At 36.1% G+C, this 18811-nt stretch overlaps 1 protein-coding gene across 3 annotated transcripts in view; it reads right to left on the minus strand.

Annotated features, from left to right (window-relative positions):
* The window catches only part of ALCAM (activated leukocyte cell adhesion molecule), a 215823-nt gene that overhangs the window by 53676 nt on the left and 143336 nt on the right, over nt 1-18811 (minus strand). For all 3 annotated transcript variants that reach the window (XM_058731527.1, XM_058731528.1, XM_058731526.1), the window contains exons 2-3: nt 4865-4965; nt 943-1162 (exon numbers count right to left, since the gene is read on the minus strand). In XM_058731527.1, coding sequence (XP_058587510.1) covers nt 943-1162; nt 4865-4965 — 321 coding nt within the window. The remainder of the gene's footprint in view (nt 1-942; nt 1163-4864; nt 4966-18811) is intronic.

The raw sequence follows: 18811 nt of genomic DNA on the forward strand, positions 1-18811 counted from the left end.
TCCCTGTAATTTCTAAAATATTATGATGTAATAGGAGGTGGGATTTTTATTTGAATATTAGAAGATAAAATGTTTTAATTAGAACTTCTCAAGTCACTCATTTACATAGCTATTTGCACAGTAACATTAACTATATATTATCATTAGGCAAAGTAACTTTGCCATAATGACTACAGTAATTACTCCAAGTTTCTTCTGCCGACTTCTCTTCTTCCAACCCTACTCTACTTTTTCTCCTTGGTGTATTCCACATACACATTCAGGGTGTGGTGAGCTTTTTTTTTTTTTTTTTTAAATTTTAGAGCAATTTGCTAATACAACTGAACACTTTGAAGAAATATAGCAACGGCATTAAAGGCCAGGATATATATGTGTGTGTGTGCACGTGTGTGCGTATATAGTACTATACATACATGCACACACACACATGCAGAAAGCTTAGATTTCTCATTTATAACATGGCTTGGATTTGCCTGTATTTTGTTGTTTTTATATATCAAAATCTTAATTTTATATTATTCAGCCTAATACACATATATATGTATGTATGTGTGTGTGTGTGTGTGTGTGTGTGCCTGATATGCACAAATACGTGTATCGTATAGCTATGTATATTTCACAGAACATTTATTTGTACGTGTCAGTGAAAGTTAAAGATCACATGCCAGTTTTCACTTGGTAGTACTTCATATCACAGGAAATTTTACCCAACAAAACAACAGAGAATATTCTTCTAGTTCCTCACTGCAAAACCCCTATTTGAAATTCAGGTTTTTGGTTTTCCTCACTGACAGCATGCATGAGCAGAATGAAGATCATTAGAAGTCCTCTTTACAGATACCTGCTGTGGAGACACCACAGAGAGTTCACTCTTCTTTCTAAAGAACATTTTCTAGTACAAGCCATCAATCCCACTTAGCAGTTACACCCCAGACTACTTACTGAACACCTTGACTGTTGTAGGTGCCTCAAACACATTGTCCTCAGTTACTAGCATGCACACAAATCTCTTCTCATCACTGATCCTTGCGTTACTGATAGACAAAGTGTAGTTTTCTGAGAGGCTCAATCTGTCTTTGTATTCTGGCACATCATCGTATTGCACACTTTTCTTTGTAGAGGACCTGAAGGCAATAAATACTGGGGAGCCATCGGGCTTTTCCTAAAAATTAAAGTAACACATTTTAAAAACAAGCATATTCAGATGTTTCAGGATTACATCCAAAGTAACACAATTTCCTTGGCCATATTCTTCTACCAATATTTATAGTTCTGTCTACGAAGAGTCATTGTGGATATGAGCTTCACATAAATTCTTTGGTTACAGAAAATTACTCTTCATAAGAGAAGAGGCTGTAAGTTCTTTTACAGGTTATCAGTTTAAATATGTGAAAATGGAAAGACAAAGCTATTGGAGTCTTAACTTTCCTTGCATCCAAACAACAGAATTAGTGACTGTTCTGAAACCAACAAGGGCTGGCATTAGGTCTAATATAAAAGAAAAAAATAGATGAAAACAAACATGCAAATGTACAAAATGATATTCAGCTAACCTTCCCAGCAAGCATACACATGGGCTGCAAACACTAATTTAGAAATCCTGGATGGTTATCTTTTGCATATTCATTACTTTAATCCACATACTTCAAATGTCCACACCTTTTGGTTTCAGCCAAAACTGACATAGCTGACCTTTACTCATAACGTAATTTAATGAGTCTTCATGGAGGAACAATATTTGCCCTTGTGAAACAATCATGTCCATTAAGCAACAGGATCAGATTAATCACTAAAATCCATAGTTTTGCTATCTGAGTCATAAAACTTAGCTCAAAGAGCTTTCGTGTAAAAACTTATTATCAAAATAAAATATAATCTGACATGAACAATTATGCCAAGAGCCCGAGACATATAATTCATCTCTTCCTTTGCTCCCACAAAAATCTTTTTACCGAATAAGCAATTTACTCTAAAATAGCAGCCAATCCCTTTAACTTACCTCACAAGGCCTTTGAGAAAATAAAATATGATAAAATATTTTAAAGTACATGGCAAAGTTCAAGGTGCTGTGGGAAGTTACATTTTTAGAATTATTAATATTTATTACTGTTATGGACTAAATGTTTGTGTCACCACCAAATTCATATGCTGAAGCCCTAACCCCTCAGTGTGTTGATATTTGGAGGGGAAGCCTTTGAGAGGTAATTAGGTTTATATGAGGTCCTGGGATGGTGCCCTTATGATGGGATTAGTAGCCTCATAAGAAGAGGAAGAGAGGTCTCTCTCTCCATGAAAACACAGGTCATATGAGCACATAGCAAAATGGCAGCTGTCTGCAAATAAGAAGGACCTTCATAAAGAGCCAAACCTGAGAGCACCTTGAGCTTAGATTCCCAAGCCTCCAGAACTATGAGAAATAAATATATTTTGTGTAAGCTCCCTACTCTATGGTATTTTGTTATAGCGCCCCAAGCCAAGGTAATTACTAAGCTAATTTTAGAGTCCAAAAGTTTTATTTGGTTGAACATCTGAATACATCAATAATATTCTCCTTAAATTTTTTAATTTTCCCATGGTTTACAAAGCAAATCCTTGCTCTCAATCATTCCTTCACTGAGAGAAAGATGTTAAACCAGTCCCTTATATTTCTATATTCAAACATTTACATAATGAATAATAGTTATTAAATTTTGAGCATTTAATTATATGCCAGGTATCTTCTTTGGGCTCTCCATGCATTAACTGATTTAATACTCATAACAACCCTGAAGGTTAGAGTTGCAATATTAGATCCATTTACAGATTACACAGTACAGACAGAGGTTGCTTAAATAAATCATCCAGGAGCCCAGCTAGTGTATCCCAGGAGAGCCAAGGTTGAAGTTCCACACCCTAGCTCCATCATGACTGCACCGTACTGCTCTTGATAGCTGTCAGATACCCCTTCTGTCCCAGGCACTGAGGCAGATGCTGGAGAAGAGGTGGGGGTGAGGTGTGGACTCAGGGAACTATGATCTCTATTCACAGGGGGATTACTGTGCAGGTGGGGAGAAGCTAATCCATCCTCCCCTGTTTGCTCCCTTTCACTCTTTCCAAACCTACCATTTATCTTTCATTAAATTAGAGCCTTTGTACTATGTCTACAAATCAACACTGTTTTTAGAGCACATGGTACTTCATATATATCTCATCAGTTTATTGCTGAAGCTTTTGGCTTAATTAACAATTTGAAAATTGTCATTATTGTTTCCACTACCACTGTACCAGTTCAGTTTAGGTGAAAATTATTCCCTGAATTATCATCAGGAATGTTTATGATCACAGTGTTTCACCATCTGTGTTCCATTCATTTTGGCAGGAAGTCTGGCGCAACAGGTCAAGTATGTGGTAGTCTCACTTGGAGTTTTAGGGGAGTGAATAGACTCATAGGCCATAGCTTCCTATTTCTAGTTTAATAAGAAACCAGAAATAGTTCAAAATTGCCCACTGTGATCTAGGTATCAGAAGGAGAGCACAGAGGAAGTCCCCTTCCTCTGCTTCCATATGACCCTCGTACAAGCACGTACGTTTAGAGATCCACAGCCCAACAGTCGTAACAGGTACCTTGTGCCAAGGGCTCAGTCAATATTCTGATAAGAATTACTTCATGGAACCCTCACAACACCGTAAGGAAGATTACTCTTATCACCTCATTTTATAGATGAGACAATGGAGGTTCATTCCCGTGTCCAGAATCCCACAAGTATACGGCAGAATATGTCAGTCTGACTTAAGAACGTACATTTTGAAAGACTGTGTTCTATCCTTCCTTGAGTGCAACCTTAAGTACATTTCCCAAAGTGTGTTCTGCAAAATGTTTGTTCTGGCAGATACTTGAAAGAAAAAGTTGGTGGTTAAAAAAATCTAAGAAATGAATCAATCTTAGACAATTCATAATGCATTTTAGTGTGTGAAAAGCTCTGAGAAGTATTGTGATAAAGTTTTCAAAAATTATTTGACCATAGGATTTTTTTTTTCCTATTTAAATACGTTTTAACATTTCGGGGGACTTGGGAAAAACTGCCTACTGTGTTCAAGGAAATACATGGCTACTTTAAGCTTGCAAACTACCATGAGTCTCATGTGATTCAGCCTTAGGAAATTGTGCCACACAGCTACCTTTTGTTGGTTTCGGTAATTAAGTTGAAACATTTTATCATTAGATGTTACCTAGCCACCCTATATCCATCTACCAGGATATCTACCCTCCATTTCCAGACCCATCTGTACCTTGACACCTGAGAAGATATGATGTGTTATCTGTAAGAAATGACTAAAGGAACAAATGTTAAATGTAAAAAGGACCTGCCACATCAATATGTTCCTAAGACAATACTAAAAACAAGCTTCTAACGCTGATGACTAATTCCCAATGAATATTTGGGTACTCTAGCAACTAGTGTATTTTGCCTTTGCAATAGCCACACCAAACAGAACATGAGTATATGGAGAAAGGCTGCCGTCTTTCACTGAGCTCTGTCCTGTATTCCACTGATTTTACTCTGGAACTCTGCCTTTTCCTCTGCCTCTAACATTTAAGGTTAAATCTTTCAGACTAATATGATCTAAGAATTACGTGTTTATTGGCTTTATTTTAAAATAGCACTTCTTATGTAAGACTTAGGAATTACTCTTTTGAGATATTCAACACATTAATTCTACCTTCCTACACTTGTACTCACAGTTGAATATTGCCATTATGTTAATTTGAAATTCACATTTACTCACAGAAGGAGTAGTATCTCAAAAACAAACAAACATAAACAAACAAACAAAAATCAAAAACTAGAAGCAGTTAACCAAGTCCAAGGTAGGTCACACTTACATATTTCCATTTTCCAAACATGAGATTGTGAGGTACATCAAGTCGGCAAGGCATAATAATGGTATCTCCATATGCTGAATTTACAGTATACCATCCAAGGCCTTTAGATGAAAGGAAGAAAAAAGAGAGATTTTAAATGTTTTCTTGAAGTAACCAAGCAAATAACTTCAGTTCAAGATATATGTCTTAATGAAGATTATCTATTATAATTTTATCTTATATGACTATAGAAAGTATGAAGCTAGAACATACTTCCTACTTAAATAACAACAATTCTTCTTTAGCTACTAAGCTTTGGAATGTCACACATTCAAATTTATAGACCCCTCAATTTTACCAGGGAATAGGTAAGTGTGTATCCCAAAGGAACATAGTGGAATCTGAAAGGATATTCTCTTCTTAACTGGATGTCATAAGAAAAAAATTATACTCTATTTCACAGTCACATGGAACTACACAAAGATCATCATTTTTAAAATTCTCAAAATTAGCTTTATATATATTTGTGTTTTTCATTGAAAATACTGTCAAATTTAACCTCTGGAAAATTTTAAAAAACTATTAAAAACTGAGAACTAATACATATAAGACCACAACTAAATTTTAAAAGTAGAAAAATGAAACTGAAAATGGCTTATTTTATAGTAGCAATGGTTAATATACTGGTTTTAATTTTAATTACACATAAAATATTAACAAGACAGGAATCTGTAGCATAAAAATTCTTTGTAAAGTGTTTACCAAGTGGTTACTCTGAATTTTGTATAGACAATCTAACTCAAACCATGATCTGCTACTAAGGTACAGAAAACTTCCTGATCTTATTTAATTTTTTATCGAGGAAAAATTTAGATGATAAAAATTAAATTGTCAAAACCCCCACAACTTTAGCATATGTATGCAACATACTATACAAATCTGTATATATTCATGAAGTTTAAAAGCCTCAGGGATTTAACTTGGCAATAATACTTAGGAAACATCTCAGATTTTTCGTCTTAGTTTATTCACAACTGTTTTTAATAGTAAATATGTTTTCAATTAAATATCTATTAAGATGTGTCATAATTGGATATAGAGTATGAAGGGGCTATTTTAAACTGTAGAGGGGGAAAAAAGATATTTTGTCCACCAGGTGGTGCTGAAGCGCAAAGCTAAGGCAATTTGCAACACAAATAAATACCATTTTATGATTTACTGAGGAAACAAGACAGAATGAACACTATCTTTCACTGTTACCCATCCGTCACAATGTGTAGGAAAATTTCATATGGGGATAAAAATCATTAATCTTAGTAGAGAAAAAAAAAGGTAATAAAATTCCTATTTTAAAATTCTATCAACCAAGGAAGATACTTCCCTTTAAAGCAATTTTGCTCAGTGAACAAAATCATTATTACAAACACAAACTTCATGTAAACATGCCACAGAACAACTAGTTTCCAGAATTTTTAACATGATTAAAATAAAGAATACAAATTATAAGTCATAATAATGTGTTTTTCACTTGCTATTAAAGTAATTTACCAAAGCTGTTTATTGTATGTATGGTATTATAATAAAAAACTACCTCACTAATTTATAAATTGTTTAGTGTTTCCCATACTGCAATGCTAATTCCTTTTAACTTAGAACCATCGCAGAGCATAAGACTGTAAATGAAGAAACGGTCTCTTCAGTTGTGAGGGTTTAGATATGTGGTTGCAGATATGCAAACTAATGAGAATTAAGAAATTACTTTATTTTTCAATATAGTGCTTGTTTTCTATACTACTTTGTATCCTAGATGTGGAACTTTTATTATGTATTTTAAAATCTGTTCATGTACTACACCGATGCAGGGATGTCAGCCCAAGAAAACTATTTTCTGATTTGACATTTTGTTTTTTCATCAGTATATAGCAAGTTGCTTAAATATGTAATGACTCTAAGATGATCTCCATCTGTACCTTAAATTATGACAGGATACACACCTCTATTTCCTATCATTATAAAAGCACACCTTTTTTTGACAACTGGTGGTACTCCCATGGTTGGTCAAGAAGTGAAAACAGTTTATAAAGCTTAGGTACCAATGAGGTGAATCCTTTACCAGGTATACAGGGAAAATAAGAAAATTATTTTTGCAAAAAGTGTAATTCTTTCCTATTTCTTACAGACCACTTTTCTCATTCTTATAGAACGTTAATGTGCTATATAGATACCAAATTTTGCAATAGATTTTCTTTTCTTTTTTTTTAAATTTTTTGTTTAACGTTTATTTATTTTTGAGACAGAGAGAGACAGAGCATGAATGGGGGAGGGTCAGAGAGAGGGAGACACAGAATCTGAAACAGGCTCCAGGCTCTGAGCTGTCAGCACAAAGCCCGACGTGGGGCTCGAACTCTCAGACCCCGAGATCATGACCTGAGCCGAAGTAGGCTGCTTAACTGACTGAGCCACCCAGGCGCCCCAGATTTTATTTTCTTTAAATTTATTTATTTTGAGAGACAGAGCGTGCACATGAGTGGGGGAGGGGCAGAAAGAGAGAGAGAGAGAGAGAGAGAAAGAATCCCAAGTAGGCTCTGTGCTGTCAGTGCAGAGCTCAAAACAGGGTTCAAGTCCACGACGCTGGGATCATGACCTGATGAGATCAAGAGTTGGACGGGCACTTAACCAACAGAACCACCCAGGTGCCCCCGTAATAAAATTTAAAGTTACATGAATTTCAAGTACATAGCGTTTTATTAGCATGATGGAAGTGCAACAATAAAGGAATGGGACAAAATATTCTTATCTTTGTATCCCCAAGAGCAATGCCTGGCATTGAACAGACATCGTATTAGATTTCTCACTTGAATATTCTGAAGTCCTTTCCATTTTGGTTATTACATTAACATCTTTGAAAATCAGGCAGAAGTTGGCAACAGTGTAACTTTGGGGATTCTGAAGGCTGTCTTAGATTGTCTCTGATGTGCAGAGAACGTGGATTTGCTTGCATGGCACTCATTCTTGAAGAGAAACAAACACAAAGCAAACAATCTTATAATAATTCATGGATGACACTATAGAAGAGAATATTTCTCTCTATGGAACTTACTTATTAATTTCAAGAGAAAGTAAGGATTATTTGTGCTCTGTGTTTTGCAAACGATGATGTGAAATGTCTTTTTTCTTACTGTGATGACTACAAAGCAAAGGGTTGTTTTTAAAAGTATTTAAGAATTCATGAGTTGGGTCTTTTCATGACAGCTTGATATCCCAAATTAGCCAGGACAGGACTCTTAAGAGAATAATAAACCTAAGGGAAATAAGACATGTGACAAGAATGAGGGCAGTAGGTAAAAGGCCAATGGTTACAGACGGAAGCACTGGTCTACAGACCTAGGGCACAGTGAATAATAATCAGTTGGATTGTATTAGGAGTCACAGATGTGATGATTTCAGAAATCATTTTCAAGTTGGCTATAAACATTAACTTTCCTCTTTCCTAAGAGTATACCAACTCCCAGGTTCATCTGATGCAGAGACTAGGACTACTTGAATGTGCAGTAGAGCTAACATCCCTAACCCTGTAGAGATAGAGTGGCTACAAAACCACTGTGATTTGGTGATGAATTAGCATCCTGATTTCTACAGATGTCTCAGTCTTTGAGATGAAGTGTCAGTGACACATACCCAAAGAACCTGTTAACATAAATGGTTCTGTTTGTACTTTTCATAGAAGCAAAAGATTTTATCTTTGATTTGCCAAGTCTGAATTGAATTTAGCTCACTAAAATTCCTCGGCAGTTTTCTCCCTGTAATATTAGTTGGTTAAATTATTCATGGTTTTATAACCTAGAGATTATTGGACTATTACAAATATAGAATGGCTATGATGTCATTCCTCAAAGAAGCTAAATAGAAAATATGGAAAGAATGAGTGTGCGCACAAATGTGTGCATTTCTAGGTGGTACGCGTTATATCTATGCGTATATGTATATGCCATAAGATATTTTAAACTGGGTTAAAAACCTTCTGTAGTAAATATGTTTTATAAATATAAGGTATTGTTATGAATTATTAATATTACTATTGCTATCAAAATGTCTGACATAAAATAAAATGCAAAAACACGTTATACTTGAGAAGCAGTATGTAAATATTTAAGATTTTTTTTTTACAAAGACTTATTAACTAAAGATAAAGACCAAGAGAACTGGAAAGGTTATACAGGAGAATTCAATAAAAATACAATGGGAAATGCATAGCATAGGAAAAATCTGGTGGCCCAATAATTCCGACATATAAAATCTCAGACAAGTGATCATAAATACAACATAGGTATAGATTTTGTACAGCAAATAATTTAAGGAGGCACTGAAGCAGATTCTGGTGTAATTTTGAAATTAGGTGACCATAGTTTATTTCTAACTGCACTAATAAAAATATAATAATTTTGGCCATATTGGTGATATATGCTTTTTCCACATAAACTAATTTTTAAGTGGGCTGCATGCCTTGTGTGGAGCCCACACTGGACATGAACTCACAACCCTGAGATCGAGACCTGAGCTAACATCAAGAAACAGATGCTCAACCAACGGTGCCACCCAGGTGCCCTCTGTATAAATTAACTCTTAAAGACTATCAAGTTCAGAGTAATCATTCTCTTCACATTGATAAAATAGAGACATGTGAGTATCTTAAAAGTTATATTAAATTTCAGAATTTGCTACCATATTTGAAGCAGAACAGTAAATAATACAGAAACTAGGGTAAGAATTAAAGAGTCTATTTTTACATGCTGTAATTTGGTGTGGTTAATTATTTTTTATTGCACTGATATTTCAAAAGCATCATCATCCTTAAAAGCGTTGTTTTGAAAAAAAAAAAAAAGCGTTGTTTTGAGCTCTGTAGCTCTGTTAGGTGCCATAGAAGGTTACAACTGGCACAGGGCTTATGACATAAGAACTAAATCACAGTTCCACAGAAATTTTACAGAAATTTATTTCTGCAGATGAACCGTTGGGGAGGAAGGTAAGTAGAAATGAGAAAAGTATCCTTAGAAATTACTTTCATATTTACTTGATTTTGACAGATAAACATGCTAGTGTTCCCATGTGCTTTATTAATGAATTAAGATATGTACAATTCCAATTAAACATGTAAATATTTTGTCACATCAGCTTATAGCACTGTTTCTCAACCTCATCACTACTGACACTTTGGGCAGAATAAATCTTTGTTGTTGGGACTGCATCCTTGCCTCTGCCCACTGGGTGATACTAAATAGCACTCTCCCCCTCAGTTATGGCAACAAGAAATCTCTAGACAAGACACATATCCCCTGGAAGGCAAAACTGCCCACCAAACTCCCATCCAGTTGAAAACCACCAGTTTAGATCTTACACTACTGGCCTTTTTTATTCAATAAAATTGCTTTCCATTAAAGAGATCATTGTTGTAAAACAGAATCTTAGTACAGGACTAACTAATCACTGAATGCGAATAGAGGGATTGAGGCAGAAATGGCACATATTAACACTTAGCTATTATCAATTTTGTTTTCCTCATAGAGACATACTATATTAAACTATGACAGGGAGACTGATTTCCAGACTCTGGGGATTTGAGATCCAATCTCTTCACAGAGATTACAAAATAATATTCATCTTTAATGTTTATTTTTATTTATTTTGAGAGAGAGGGTGTGGCTGAGGGAGAGAGAGAGAGAGAGGGAATGCCAAGCAGGTCCTGCGATGCAGGTCTCAATCCCACGACCCCGAGATCATGACCTGAGCCAAAATCAAGAGTCTGAAGCTCAACCGACTGAGCCACCCTAGCACCCCACAGAATTATATTCTGTTTTAGCAAATCTACTTCATGTACTACAATCAAGCACAAATTATACACACCATAAGCTATACATATCACATGTATTTTATTTAATATGATAAAATATCATACTCTATTGATAGACCATGAAGTAGATGCCTTTAAAGTATCTTCCATGGGACGCCTGGGTGGCTCAGTTGGTTGAGGGTCTGACTTCGGCTCAGGTCATGATCTCACAGTTTGTGAGTTCGAGCCCCACATCGGGCTCTGTGTTGACAGCTCGGAGCCTGGAGTCTGCTTTGGATTTTGCGTCTCCCTCTCTCTCTGCCCCTCCCCTACTTGCGCTCTGTCTCTCTCTCTCTCAAAAATAATTTAAAAAAATAAAGTTTTCCAAACTTGTGATTCTGTGACTCAATGACACAAAGTTACTTCATAATTCCTATTCTTTATTGCATTAAATATATTTATGATTTTTGTCAAGGTCAAGTGATATACAACAAGTAAGATATGAAAGAGAAGGAGGTTGAGAGAGAGAGAGAGAGAGAGAGAAAACTTGTAATCCCCAAACAATTTAGAATGGATGGCAGACAGAAGACATCTGATCAAATATGTTATTTTGAAAAATACAGAAAAGTGTTTTCCTACTTTCTCAATTTCCCTTCAACAAACAGTTACTTGAACCGAACTGGGTTTTTGTTGAATCTGCAATAGGAAGATGTTTATTCAAAATTTGCTTTCTGCATGGTCTTTCCCCAGTGTCACATGTTCTGATATAGGTGTAACTATGTAACGCCTAGTTACAAATAAGAAAAATAGTGATTTTTTTTCTTTCTCTTTCTTCTAGAGGTTCCTGAAATTCTCTACATGGATTATATCTTTTAGAAAATGGTTAGACCACTGTGGAATAACATTCAGAGGGGGAAGGGCCGTTTTACTAAATTATACAATATTGCTAGTACCCAGGAAAATGTTTTAATATATGGGTTCTTTACTTGCAAGTTTGGTATATCATAATGCTTGAAACATTCATCTCTTTAGTAAACTACAGGTTAATATAATAATAATCTATATTACATCATATAAAGGAGATCTACAGAAACACTAACATTTTTAAAATATATCAGTATTGGGGCGCCTGGGTGGCTCAGTCGGTTAAGCATCTGACTTCGGCTCAGGTCATGATCTCACAGTTCGTGGGTTCATGCCCCGCATCGGGCTCTGTGCTGACAGCTTAGAGCCTGGAGCCTGCTTCAGATTCTGTGTCTCACTCTCTCTCTGCCCTTCCCCCACTCGTGCTCTGTCTCTCAAAAATAAAATGTAAAAAAAGAACAACAATTTTAAATAAAAAAATAAAAATATATCAGCATTTAAATCACTGTGCTGAAAACTATCTTCTCAATTTACCACTGCAAGATATTTCATCACACTATAAGCATGAAAGGATCTATGAGGCTAGGTAAGTCTCAGTTCTTCCCAAGTACTTCAGGCAAAGCCTAAAGCCCATCTCTGCCTCATTTTATCATTGTTCTTTGGGCCTTTGTTGAATCATCTATTTAAACATTTGATCATGCATCAAGTATTTATTGAATACCTACTAGAGGCAAAGAGCTCAATGTTCTTTGGAGGAGGGGAATGAATATATATATATATATATATACACACACACACACACACACACACACACACACACACACACACACACACATAAATACCAAAGCCTATTCCTCCAGGAACACGAGCTGCTGTAAACAAAGTGCTGTGGGAATGCAGAGGAAGAAATCCCTGCAATGAGCTTGAGGATACTGGTAAAGGCCTCTTGCTGGAAATTTCAATTGACCTAAACACTGAATAAAGGTTTCTATGAATAGGAAGATAAGTACCACTTCACCCGTATGTCATAGCCAGGGACCATGTAGAGTCATTGAGTGGTCCTCGGTTTTCTCTCTTATGGCAAACTTCCTTCTTGATTACAGTAATTTCTACATAGTAGATCTTTGATCTTCATAAGGAATATGTCCTGACTGGCAGTTTTCTGAAATTCATAAATGAACATAAAATGTCCCTAAATAAATGCAAGAAATGGTTAGATCTCTCTACTTCTCTTTACTTTCATTACCAACACTAGCGTTTGGATTTCTTTTAAGGCCACTTTTAAATTACAAGCAAAAAGTTTATTTAAAAATGATTTAACAGCAACAGAATTAAGTTGTGATTTTTCATTTTCTGAGGGATACTTCATGAATTTTAAATTGACAAATATAAAGATTCTACTGTGCTTCTTAGAATTTCTTAACTTGGGATCCATGAATGAACTTTAGGGCATGTATGACTCCTCTAAATGTACTTCAAAGATCCCCAAATTGTGGTATATTAAAACATTTAATTTTATAAAAAGAGATTTTAAGGCTCTCATCATATGGTAAAAGGTAACCTTGAATAAAAAATAAAATGTCTGAGGTTGGGGCGCCTAGGTGGCTCAGTCGGTTAAGCGTCTGACTTCAGCTCAGGTCATGATCTCACAGTTCGTGGGTTCAAGCCCCACGTTGGGCTCTGTGCTGACTGTTTCAGATTCTGTGTCTCCCTCTCTCTCTCTGCCCCTCCCCTGCTTGCGCTCTGTCTCTCTCTCTCTCTCTCAAAAATAAATAAACATTAAAAAAAATAAAAATAAAAAAAATAAAATGTCTGAGGTTCATTGTACTAAACTGAGTAGAACTTATGGAAGCACAATTTGATACTATCTGTCTAATTAAAATGCTAATGCCCTCTGATCCAGTGATCATACCACTGGGAATCTATACTATGAAAATTTTTGTACAAATGCACAATTATATACAAAGATAATACAGCATTATTTTGAATGTTAAAAACTGGAGGGACTTAAATGTTTGTTAATACAGGCACAATAAAGTGCATATGCACACAATGCTCTACTTGACCCATTTCTACATATTTCAGTGGTTATAATTTTAATCATTTTTCCATTCATTGACTATTGAGTACCTTCTCCGTGCCACGCACTGTTCCAGGATGGGTGATCAGCAGTGTGCAAAAACAAAAACAAAACAAGAAACTGTTCTCATGGGTTTAAATTCTAAAACATATATACATATTCATGTATTTAAATGTTTAATTTCTTTTTGAAAAAAAGGGGAAATAACCAGTTTAATTCTTCCACTATGCCTCAAGCTATTTGAAAGAAAGACCTACATTTTTTTCTCATTTTGAAATCTGCTGCAGCATCATGAAGGTTGCAGGAGTTCAATAATAATGGGTAAAATAAAGCTCCACAGCACTACATCGAAAAGAACTCGGTAAGATCATATTCTTATAGCCCATATTCTTTTCTCTGCATTTCACAATCCAGAAAACCATATACTACCCTTTGAAATTCTAGGGAACCCAGAGAGGTGGGGATGAGGGGTGCTGTAGTGTTTAGAAATCAGTATCTTAAAATTGTCAACCCCAAAGTGCTATTATTTCTTCTTTAAAAACTTTTTAGTGGAATATAGCATACATGCAAACCAGTGCACAGATCTAGATTTACATTTGAAATGTCACTAAAAGTGCCAGGATTTAGGACCTGTTTGGCAACTCTTCTCATATTCTTTACTCTGAGGACGAGACTGGGATTTCCACACATCTGTGCCACAAAGGACCCTCTGTGTTTCCAAGCCATCATTCCCCAGTGATGAGTTTTTGATGAGCCTGTGGGGTCTATGCCAAAATGCCAAAACATTGGTCCCTTCGTGGGGACAGACTTAAATGAAAATACTTGAGAACACTTCATGCTCTGTATGTGTGGTGATGGGTGGGAGGAGATAGACTACATCGAACCTCAAATTTTTCATTTTATATATGGAAAGAATGAAATTCTATATTTTATTTTAGTATAGACATTCATAGTGATAGATAGTAGACAGGAGAATGTTCAAACACATTTTTATACTATATAACTTACTCATAAAAAATAAAAAGGCATTTGTGTAATGAATAGTTTATGTTAGTTGAAGTTCACAAAGTTGACTATTCTCTACTATCATACTTCTCCTAATTATGTAGGACTTGAGGCTATGTCTTTAAGATGCTTATATATGGGGGAGGGGGGTCCTTGGGTGGCTCAGTCAGTTAAGCGTACAACTTTGGCCCGGGGCATGATCTCACAGTCCGTGGGTTCAAGCCCTGCATTGGGCTCAGAGCCTGGAGCCTGCTTCAGATTCTATATCTCCCTCTCTCTCTGTCCCTTCCTGCTCGTGTTCTCTCTCATTCTCTCCCTCTCTCTCTCAAAAATAAATAAATATTAAATAAATAAATAAAAATAAATAAGAAAAGATATATGGAGAATCCTCCACTCATACAATTGGTCAATACAATGAAAAAAATCGACAAAATATTATTTTCCTTCTGCTCCCACCCCCAATTCAATTACCCTCATTAGTTCTTGCATTGTCTGTGTCCAGAATCTGAGGACTTCATTTGGGAACTAGCTTAACTAAGCAGGTAGATAGAAGAAATCAATATCCTGCAGGTTAAAATAATGCAAAGGAGAGACGGATACATGGATGCTCTATTACTCTGAACATTTTCTCTGCAGGAATGTCCAGATTTAACTAATTCAAACCATCAGTTCTATTTGAATGGTGAAAAGTTACATTTTCCTGTGCATCTTGCCATATAAGTTGCACTGAAATTGTGAATAGAATTCAATTATTTTAACAAGAACAATAACTTCACTGTATTCATGAGAACACTATCAACAGAAAAATACTATCAACAGGAAAACAGGCACAACACTTCACAAAAGGCCTTAATTGCATCATCTGAAGTAATGGAAACTTTCTCGGCATTTAGACTAGAGTCTGTCTTCAGAAAGGGTTCATAATTATTGTGACATATGAAATTTGTTTTCTGCAAATAATTTAATGCCATGACAACAAAAAGACTCTTGATTTGAGAAAATCAAAGCTGTCCTTGATAACACTTCCAAACCCCCAAATGACAAATTCCTAATAGCTTTAATATTCCTCAAATGCCTTAGAAAAAAATATATCAGAAAAGACTTTTAGTCAATAAGATCATCATTGTTTTCACAGAGAGCTTCTGTTAATAACAGCTGTGCTAATTGTATTTCTTTAGCATTTCAATTAATATTCAATAGCATTAGAGAATTTTGGTTTATAATTGAGGTAGTGAATTAACCAGGAAAACAAATGAATTATTAGGGCTACTGAAGGAGCAAAGTAGTAGGCTTTTTCTTCTTGATTGGTTGAGTGGTCTTGTCTAGTCTGCTTGCTACTGGTGTCTTCCACATTAAGTGTCTAACTGGGTACCAAAAAATGTTTCCACAGGTTGAAGTCAGTTTTTGCTCTTTTCTTCACACAAATCCCAATTAGCATTGCCTATGTCTCCTGAGGAAATAGATTTGTACAATCAAACATGGTAAGTAAGAAAGGTTAAAAAGCTACTTAATAGGTTTTCCTGCAGATTGCTGGCTGATTTCTGAGGTTTAGATTTATGTAAATTTCATGCTTTTAATTGACATCTCTCCAGAGGGGTTGTAATATAAGGTAAAGTCATAGAAAAAAAAATGATTGCTTTTTATGACATGTTTCCCTTTCTTTAAGAATTTAACTCAGTTTAGGGGCGCTGGGTGGCTCAGTCGGTTAAGTATCCAACTTCAGCTCAGGTCATGATCTCGTGGTTCACGGGTTCGAGCCCTGTGTCAGGCTCTGTGCTGACAGCTCAGAGCCTGGAGCCTGCTTCAGATTCTGTGTTTCCCTGTCTCTCTGTCCCTCCCCTGCTCATGTTCTGTCTCTCTCTTTCTCTCTCAAAAATAAATAAACATTAAAACTAAAAAAAAAAAAAAAAAGCTTTAAAAAAAGAAACTCAGTGTACTGCAAGATCTACTTTTCTGGTGTTGAGGGAGAAGGAAAAATAGAAACATTTGTCTACAGTGATTTTTTTAAAGAGAATAAAGCCACAGGAAAGATACAATTTTAAAATAAAACAAATATTGCATATGCTTGGAAAATCAGCAGAATCTCTTATATGAAACAGAAATCATCTTCCAGCTTTGATAGATCTTATGTCACCTCATGGACCAAGTAAGCCTGCAAAACAATACCCATTATAGCTTGCCCACCGTGGAAGCTCAGTGGAATAACTCTGGAATGCATAAACTTAGAAAGACAATACTGTCATCTATTAATATTAACAATAACTTTTCATATATTCCATTTTCCCTGACAGTCATTATTCTTAATTGATGAGTGGGAGGAAAAGTGGGAAAGAGAACAAGATAATTTAGGAAGGCGATGAGTAGAGATGAAAAATATAAGAAGCTGTATTGAAAGGTAGTTTTATCATTTCTAAGGGTGTCAGATGGAGGAATTGCTTTAAATATCTTGTAAAATCTGGACCTGAAATTGCCTCCAGCTTTGAAACTTTCCTTACTCCCAAAGATTTTAACTTCCTGAATGCTTCGCCTTAGAGCACCAGAGGCCAATTGTAACTTAAAAATGTGCCATACGTGGGTGCGGCACCTGGGTGGCTCAGTCGGTTAAGTGTACCACTCTTCATTTTGGGCTCAGGTCATGATTTCATGATTTGTGGTTCAAGCCCTGTGCTGGATTCTGTGCTGACATCATGGAACCTGCTTAGGATTCTCTCTCTCCTTCTTTCTCTCTGCTCCTCTCCCACTCCTGGGTGTGCATTTAAAAAAATTTTATTTACTTCATTTTTGGGAGAGAGAGGGAGCACACATGAGCAGGGGAGGGGCAGACAGAGAATCAGAACCAGGCTCCAGGCTCTGTGCTGTCATCACAGAGCCCCAAGCAGGGCTCGAACCCACTAACCGTGAGATCATGACTTGAGCCGAAGTCAGACACTTAACCACCTAAGCCACCCAGGCACCCCAATGAATAAACGTTTTTTTTTTTTAATGTGCCATACTTATGCTGAAATTTAGGAAACGGTTTAATGACTCCCCCCACCCCCAGAAGAATTTCGGAAAGACTAGCAATCATGGACAAAGTAATCCCTCAAAAACAAGACAAAACAAAACCCAGATCAGACAAACAAGTTCTTATAGCAGAAAAATGGCTCTTCTGTAGCCTGAGAAAGTACCCACATTCAGGTGGGTTTTCTGTGGTTGTTAAAGCTTGTGTCATATCTCCCCTGCTTCTGTTTCACAGCTTCACATTCTTATTTAAACAGCAACTAAACAAATGCTTCCTCTTTATTATTCAAGTGAAAACTGTGAAGGATGATGAAACTGAAAGCACACCTCACAGACCCCCTCCAACCACAGGACCCTAACTGCTGCCTGCATTCATATCCATCACCAAGTTGTGCTGAGGCTACACTTTACCTCAGCTGTTGCCATGACCGAGCAGAGTAGGGCTGCGAAGGCACACAAGGTTCCTGGAGTCAAAGGACTCCTGTGAGGGCTGACCCTGTCTCAAGGGCTCCCTGATTCCCTGACGAAACCATCTTAGACTGCATAACAGTCTAGAACATGGCCACCCATCTTCCTTCTGTCTGTCTCTCTTTCCCCTGGGCTCAGATTCACATTGTACTCTGATCATTTTCCAAGCCCACCTCTCCTTCCTCATTTTTTTTCCTCACCCAGGTATTTCCCCTAGTACAATCCTTATACGTTTAATCCATTTGACATCTGCTTCTCAAAAGATCCTGGCTAACACGTGGGAGGATATGGACACAGTGAAAAAAAGTACACTTGATTTAGTAAGGGGTTAGCTAAATTAAAAATAAAGATACTTTAGAGCAATAATAGTAATATTAAGTGACATTTTAATAGTGCTTTGTATCTTGCAACATTCTTTTATACACATTGTGCATTTTTGCATTTGGCTCTCAAAAAGCTCTGTATGATGAACAAATAAACCTGTATCATGAATAAATTTATGATACCTCACTTTACTCAGATAAGGCACTGTTCACCCTGCAAAACCAAGAGACTAACTGAACATGATCAAGATAGTATGTAGCGCAGCCAGAGTTCAAAATTAATTCTCAACTCATGTTCAATTCTCATCGCTATTAGATACACAGAAAATGACCACATGTTTTTATGTTATTTTATACTGTGGCTAATTTGAGAATATTATTTGAAAAGAATTAAAATATTT

The sequence above is a fragment of the Neofelis nebulosa genome, chromosome 5 (assembly GCF_028018385.1).
Source record: "Neofelis nebulosa isolate mNeoNeb1 chromosome 5, mNeoNeb1.pri, whole genome shotgun sequence".
Lineage (NCBI taxonomy): Eukaryota > Metazoa > Chordata > Mammalia > Carnivora > Felidae > Neofelis > Neofelis nebulosa.